General features: G+C 47.4%; 1 protein-coding gene across 1 annotated transcript; it reads left to right on the plus strand.

The window, feature by feature from the left end:
* Window positions 1-1,157: 1,157 nt before the first annotated feature.
* hps6 (HPS6 biogenesis of lysosomal organelles complex 2 subunit 3) lies at window positions 1,158-6,383 on the plus strand. The gene has a single exon (XM_079362254.1). The coding sequence runs from the start codon at window positions 1,729-1,731 to the stop codon at window positions 4,504-4,506; it is 2,778 nt and encodes a 925-aa protein (XP_079218380.1). The 5' UTR covers window positions 1,158-1,728; the 3' UTR covers window positions 4,507-6,383.
* The last annotated feature ends 1,058 nt before the right edge of the window (window positions 6,384-7,441 follow it).

Genomic DNA, 7,441 nt, shown 5'->3' on the forward strand with positions numbered 1-7,441 from the left:
TTAGTCTGTGCCTTTCAAATGTGTTGTTCCACCATGCTTTGCTGTGCTGTATACGGACGCTCCAATCGTTCAGTGAGAATGTATGACTTGTATACACCAATGTCAGCCTAATGACCAAAAGCTATGACTGTATGTGGATCTTTTAATGTCAGTACAGCTTACTTACAAAGCAGCTTCACAAAGTGGGATGACTTAAAAGTTGCCAGGAAAGTTAGTCAAAGTAATAAACGGGGCTTTCACAGCAGGCAGGCGTTACTGTGAGTCACCACTGAGACTTTCAATCCAATATAAATAAAGTTATTTTAACTTAAAACACAATGCTTTTTTTTTTTTTTTTTTTAACTTTTTACTTCTGCATGCTGTTACGTGACCCCTGATACGCCTACCAGCCTCCACCGACTCATCAGGTCCAACATACACTTGACAAATCCTCCGGCTGTGAAAAAAGAAGTCTCTTATTTTCTAAGCTTATTAAATGAGTCAGTTTGTCGGGTTTGTTTTTAACCCTGCTGACTGTGTTACCGTCCAGCCACGCTTTTCACAGGCTCTTGTCAAAATGAGCAAGGATGTACTGGTCTGGATCAGTTTCTCATTTTATGAGCAGGATCCTTGCTCCTATAAATCAGGAGGTAAAACTGGTTTCCATGGTTACAATGTTAATGAGTGAGCTTTGCTGTCAAACCAGACAAGGAACAATCACAGTTCCTCATTTGTGCTTTTACTGTTTTCGCCTCACCTACTTCTACTTAACAGTTGGTGCCAGCACTGCTGCACAGCGCATGTTCTCTGTTTCCTTTGAAACATGCCCCAGCAACACAGAATGCCTAGAAATAAAACTAAATGGGCAAATAGCCTATTGGAGTGAATTAAGTGGAAGACTTTGTATGGTGAGGAGCTGAATCTAAAGGTCACTTGCTCAAAAATATGACCCCCACTATTCCATTTTCTCCATCATATCTCTGCTTTTGTCAGGGGAAACTTTCCAACTGAATTGGTGTTTGGAATGAAATTGCAAAGTCTTATTTATTTTAACATATTTCAGATTTAATCTTCTCTGTGATTTTCTTTTTAATTATTTCTAAATGTTCCATTTTAATGTCGTTCTTTCTCTTTGTCACAATCACAAAGTGTGGGAAGAACTTTGAATTGTCTTGTGGCTGAAATATGCTCTATAAATAATCATGATTATACTCATATTTGTAACATACATGTTTCCATTTCAACACAAAGATGTTAAGATGTTTAACTCGAGTTTATTATGACCTCACCTCGCGTGCTGGTGAGCGCGCCGACTGAAGACTCGTGAGCAGCAGAAGTTGCTCTTCTCTACACCTCTTCGCACTCTTTGCTTGCCTCCGCTTAAGCTCCGCCTGTAAAACAAAAACATCATCGGTATCCGGAAATTAACGATCCCGTGATGTCAAGAGGGGGGAGTGCTAGCATAGCATCGGAATGACCACAGGAGCAGGCTCGACTCGGGTTTAAAACTTTTCTTTCGGTGATTGTCAGTTCACCGTTTAAGCTCCGTTGTCGTCCACCGACATGGGGTCAGCAGGGTCGATGGCTGTCAAGCGGTGTATCCTTCCGCGTTGTCACCTTTGCCAAAGGGGATGAAGCCTCTCCGGAGTCCGAGGTGGGATTTGTGGTGCCACAGTAGCTAGCAGGCTAGTTCAGATACGTTGTGGCAGGTTATTAAAGAGCTAAAAAAACAAAACAAAAACTGGAGTAATGGCGCGGTCGGCTTTGGAGCAAGTGTCAGATTTTGGGGACTATACTCGGGGCAAAGAGCTGACTGAAATCTTGAAAGTGACAACATCCAGCCTGTCAAACATCCGCCTGAGCCCAGATGGACGTCACATCCATGTCATCCTCCGCAAGCCTAAGGTCGGTCTTATGACTTTTGACAAGTATGAAAGACCCCAGCTCTCTCAGAACCAGAAGAAACTGGATTTACGTTCAACACGAACTGTACCGATTGTGGATGTTTTGTATTTGGACAATGCCAAGAACAGCAGCAGGGACACGCCAGCTGTGGCAGTGATTTATGAGGACGGGAAAGCTGAGTTTTGGAGGTTCCAGGAGTGCAAAGCAGGCTGGCATCTCCTGCAGACATCAGACTTGTGCAACAGCCCCCGAGCAAGAGTGGTGTCCGTGTGTGCCTGTCCCAATCTGATCATCTGGTGTGAGGAGAGGCCGCCCTCAGAGAGCTCCCCTGCCCTCAGCTCCACCAGGAATAAACTGAGATACTGCGTTTGCAGACGTGACTTCGAGCTGGAGGAGGGGGCTGTCAGCTTGGGCGGAGTGAAAATCGCCCTCCACAACAATCCCAAATTCAGCGTAGTAAGCTCAGGCGACTGTGTGCATCTTCTCCCCGACCTGAAATCGAAACCCCTGCTGAGCATCTTCAAATGTTTCCTCTCCTGGTCCCCGCGCCACGACTCCTTCACAGTGAGCACCACGTGCCAAAACACGCCCCTGAAAAAGCTGTCAGCCAAAGAGTCGGACTTTAAGAGATTAGTGCCAGAGTATTTGGGATACCTATCGACTCTTGACCCACCTGAGATCTGTGACTTTTCACCGACGGGCTGTGGAGGCCTGCTGCTGCTGCTCAGCACGGGTTGGGTGTGTTTCCTGCAGAGAGATGGGCTGCTGAGGCAGGTTTTTAAACTGGAAGACAGCTGTTTAGTCAAACGTGGTACTCACACCAGCCTCTGCATGTACCAGCACACACTGGCTCTGCTTATAGGGCAAAACCTTCATCTGATAGATGTGAACTGTGGCCGGGAGCTGGACAAGCTCATGCTAAAGAGAGAGGGGATATTATTTGTAAAGCAAGCTGAAAAATGTTCACCTCAACTTCTCATGGAAACTGGACTATTTGTGGTTTTAAACAAGGAGACGGACTCTAACAAGGTGAAGCCGTGTGGTTTCAGTACAACAGAGAGTGTTGATCCTGGAGGTCTACTGGTCGAGGCCGTCTTTGAGGAAGCGTGTAAATACTACCAGCAGAGGAGCCTGAGCAGCACCCAGCTCACCGTGGACAAGCTGAAGAAAGGAGGGAGGTTTCAGGCCCCCATCTCTTTAGCCTCCATCCTCAGGAACTACCTCCTGAGGCAGAGAGGAGCCGAGCCGTCCCAGAATGGAGAAGACGGACGCACTGCAGGGCAAGATAAGCTTATGGTGTCTCTGGAGGCTGAGCTCAAGTGTCTGGTCACTCTGGAGGAGGTGAAGGGCAGTTTGGTGAGGGGGACTGTCAAAGAGGTGGAGGCCGTGTGTGAGACACTGGTGGAGAAGGAAGTAGCGAGGCTGCTGTCCTCCTCAGAGCTGGATCAAGAGGCTCTGCTTTACCTCAACTCTATCTTCAGTATCTTCCCCAGCCAGGCGTGGAGGGCGGCGCAGGCTGCCCTTCAGCTGCACTACAACGGGGAGCGTTCACTGTCCAGCAGGGCCTCTCCAGACGTGTGGAAAACTGTCCTCAGTCCCGCTGTGACACCCGGTGCCACCACCCCGAACACACTGACAAACGGCAGGCCCAAACACAATCACAGCATCAAAGGTGATCATGTTGCCAATTGTAAAGCCAAACCTCCAAGCTCCGCCCCCTCGGCTAACCTGCCTGTGTTCGAGCTTCTCTGCCACTCAGTTTTCCACTTCCAGCCCAGCTGGTTGCCCACCTTCCTGGAGCTTGCCCAGCAGCAGCAGGGCTCTGCGGGTCTGGGCCTGAGCCTGGCCTCTTCCTCCTGGGGCTTCTCCAATGCCAGAGGAGGGGAGGCCGGGGAGAACAACGTTCCTCTCTACAAGCGGGCCTTGTGCGTCCTGTCCAGTCTGAGCATTGGCCGAGCCCAGCAGCAGGACCTGGAGGTGGAGCTGCTGCTGGTCAGCGGGCGGCCCAACGCCATCCTCCAGGCTCTGAGGATCCTCATGGCCACGCAGCAGTGGGAGAAGGTCACTCAGGTCGCCCAGAAGTTCTGCAAGCAGAGTCCTCTGCTCAACAAGGAGATTTTCACTACTCTGCTGTGCGAGGTGGCCCAGCATCGAGACCTGGACCCCTACCTGGACTTACTGTGGGTGCTGTGCCCAGAGGACCTCACTGTCACAACTATTCTCAACTTGGTGCTTAAAAACCTCCCCTCCCCGAACAGCCCCCCTTCATCTTCCCCGTCTTCCTTCTCCATGTCCATCCATTCGCCCTCGCCCCCTGCTCCCTTCGCGAACCCACAGAACAGCCAGTTAACCATCGGGCTGCTGAAACCTCTGCTGAGAAAAGTCCTTCAGAGGGAGACCAAACCGAGCCAGCGCTACGCCGACATCCTCCAATCACCATCATTCCCCCCACCTGCACCCCCCCGCCAGCCTGTCGAGCAGCCCAACACGGTCACAGATCCCTTCGTAGACTCGGTCGTGGAGAGCGAATCTGGCTTTCTGGCAGAAACACCAGAAGGGCAGTCGGCCACGCACACGGCTCTCCCGAGAACCAGGCTGGCACTTCCTGCTAACCCAGTGTGATGTAAAAGATAAACAAAGACAATGGAAATGGAGAACATAGCTGCCGTTCCCCACACAATCTGACCGTGACCAACCTGTGTTGACAAAAACACAATATCAGTGTGTCGCAGATATCATCAGTGGAATGCAGATAATTGTGATGTTTTACAGTGTTTTTTAAAAAATGAATGGTATTAGATCAAGTATGACTACTAGAAACTATGAAATGACTACTGAAGATCTTACCCTTGCAAATACTGCAGGTAATTTGAAGCCTTAATGTGTATATACTGTGTCTGTGATGTTATTTATCTCCTTAGCCTTAACTGCACGCGGATAGTGAATGTTATTGCATAGACTTGCGTTGAAAAAGATTAGCCTTTTATCCGACTACCATCAATATAAATGATAATATATTGTTTTTAACACAGTCTGGTGTCTTTTCATCTCTGACAAATGCCGAGCCACTAATTCCCTTTTTTTGGGGGGTTGTATCATATTTTAGTCATTTTTAGTAGAAAATGCCTCTTATCTCGAGCCGAGTGAAGCTCGCTTTCTGATTGGGTGATCGTCAGTGTTATTCAGACAAGCTGGCCTTTGTGTTTGATTGTTTGTTTTGAAGTGTTGTTTGAGTTGGAGGAGGAGGAAGAAGAGGGGTCCGAGGTTCCCTCACTGATACTAGTTAAGTACTCAACACATGACAGGTTCCTTAAACATTAACCTGCTGCTGATAGGCTCGTCCACACGTCATGTCACATCTGTAAACCAGTCAGCCCAAAGACAGTCTACAAGCCTGGCGTGTGCTTCTAGTCTTTCTCTCTTGACTCCATCTTGTCCTGTCTGCCTCCCTCCCTCGCAGCTTGACTCACAAGACTTTCCTCACGAAATACCCAGAAAGAGTGACTCACAGTTTGACTTTAATTCAATTGTGGAGGTAATTCAGTTAAGATTCGAGCGAGGGGTTGGGCACGACGTGACTACCGTTGGCGCTCTGCTGCTTGCGTAGAGTCGTGCTGGTCGTCCTTCGTGGACTCGGTGAGAGCAATGTCATTAGAGATGTGAATCCCTCTGTGTTTGCTCTGAAACAGATTGCACTTTTGTCTCACCCCCAGTCAGTATTGTTTAAATGCATCTGTTGACATGAATGTTTTTTTTTTTCCGATCAAGTGCTGTAAACAAATGCATATTTAAGTGCCTGTGTTAATTCTGTGTGTGTGACTTGTTTAAATCACGGAGAGGAAAGGGGGGTTTGTTTTGTAAATATGAGGCCTTTTTGTGTTGACGCTCTCTGCTCAGTACGAGTGAGACGCTGAAAACGTCTCGTGTCGAGTGACGATCAGGCTCCAAAATGCTGCCGAACAATCAGAGGGCCTTTTCACAGTGCTGCTCTTCATTTACAGAGGAGTGTCACATTCCTGCTGGGACTCCTCAGCTTCACTCTTATCCTGGAGAAAGAACTGCAGATACATCCGAGGTCTCTGAAATTTAGAGCGCGGTGGTTTTAACTGTGCCGGCTTGTTTTTATTGGTTTCTGGCTGTTGATGTTGGTGCGAGCCCTCGGACGTCGCAGTCTGTTTTTATGACTTTTTTAATCACGATTTGAAACCAGCTTAACGAAAGTATGAAGGAGAATATTTCAGTTTTACGGTGTGCCACGTGTTCCACTGGGAACTCCCTGACTTCCCCAGACGTACCTCTCAGCCTGTTATGACGGTTGTGATGTTAAACATTAATTTGCTCTCTCTCTCTCTCTATGTAGAAATACCTGCTGGATTTGCCCTGCAACGTTTGCATTGTCACTCGCTCTCTTTTAGGAAGTATTTGAAAAATAGAGAATGTATACATGACATATTTATGAATGGATGCTGTATGCTATTAAACTGAAGATAAAAATCGTGTTTTCTGTTTGTACGTATTTGAAGTGCATGCTCAGCGTTTTGCAGTGTAATATAATCTGTTATTAAGCCTTGAAAAAAAAAACCTGTAAGCTCTTAATGTTCAGAGGGATTGGTTTGTTGCACTGTGGGAGCTTTAACAAGCTTTGATTTGTCATTGTTGGTGTTTGTTCTAAATCATGATCATGTCCTGTAAATGAACAGCACATGTATCTGTCAGCTTGTACCTATAAACGTGTCAGCGTCGCCTTCCTTCTACAGTAAGTTCCCTGTTCCCACACATGGCTGTATTTCTGGTTGGTTCAGCTCTATGACACGGCTGCACATCAGCAATGTCAAGCTGACAGAACATGCTCTATTCAACCCCGACCACACTTGTTTCTTCTCAGTTATTGACAGTGATTCCAGTCGAACTTCACCAACAGTGGGCTAAAATTCAATTCTAGAGTGTCTCTTATACACACTTCATTCATATGATCCACTGCCCCCATTTCTAAGTTTCACCATATCCCTGCCATGGACAAATCCACTTACAGCGGCAGTCTTATGTGTGTGTGTGTTTGATTTGCAGAGGGATTTGAGCGTGTGTGTGTGTGTGTGTTAATGTTTCAATGGCCGGGGCCCATAAGAGGAATGTTCAGTCGTTCAGCCACTAAGCTTCTGAGGCGACCTCTTTACCAACGCTGATAACAAACAAAGCAGAGGTCAGGCACTGTTTGTGAGTGAATGGGTGATGGTTGTGTTTTTTTCTTATGGCAAATAGGCCTGTTCCACACGAGTGTGTGAGGATGTGATCGCAGGGGTGGTATGAGTGCAGTGCTGGACTAAATGGAGGGAGGGAGTAGGAGTGGAAGGTAATACAAGGTTTAGTCAACAGAACCGCAGAGAGCTGCAGAAACAGCCTGAACCTGATACCTAAAGGCCCTCAGCCAGTGCTGCTATTCTTCCTCTTCGTTTCACTTTCAGATTGAGTATTTCTGCTTCCAGCCTCTCTTCTTACAAGGTCTTGACTCGTGCTGATGCTGTAAAGCCATCGATTCACATGTTCTAATTATAGATGG

Source organism: Symphodus melops (assembly GCF_947650265.1).
Source record: "Symphodus melops genome assembly, chromosome: 15".
In the NCBI taxonomy this organism is placed as follows: Eukaryota; Metazoa; Chordata; class Actinopteri; order Labriformes; family Labridae; genus Symphodus; species Symphodus melops.

Bases quoted from the DNA above. Each gene is read 5' to 3' on its own strand.
- hps6 (XM_079362254.1), top strand. From the start codon at position 1,729: ATGGCGCGGTCGGCTTTGGAGCAAGTGTCAGATTTTGGGGACTATACT.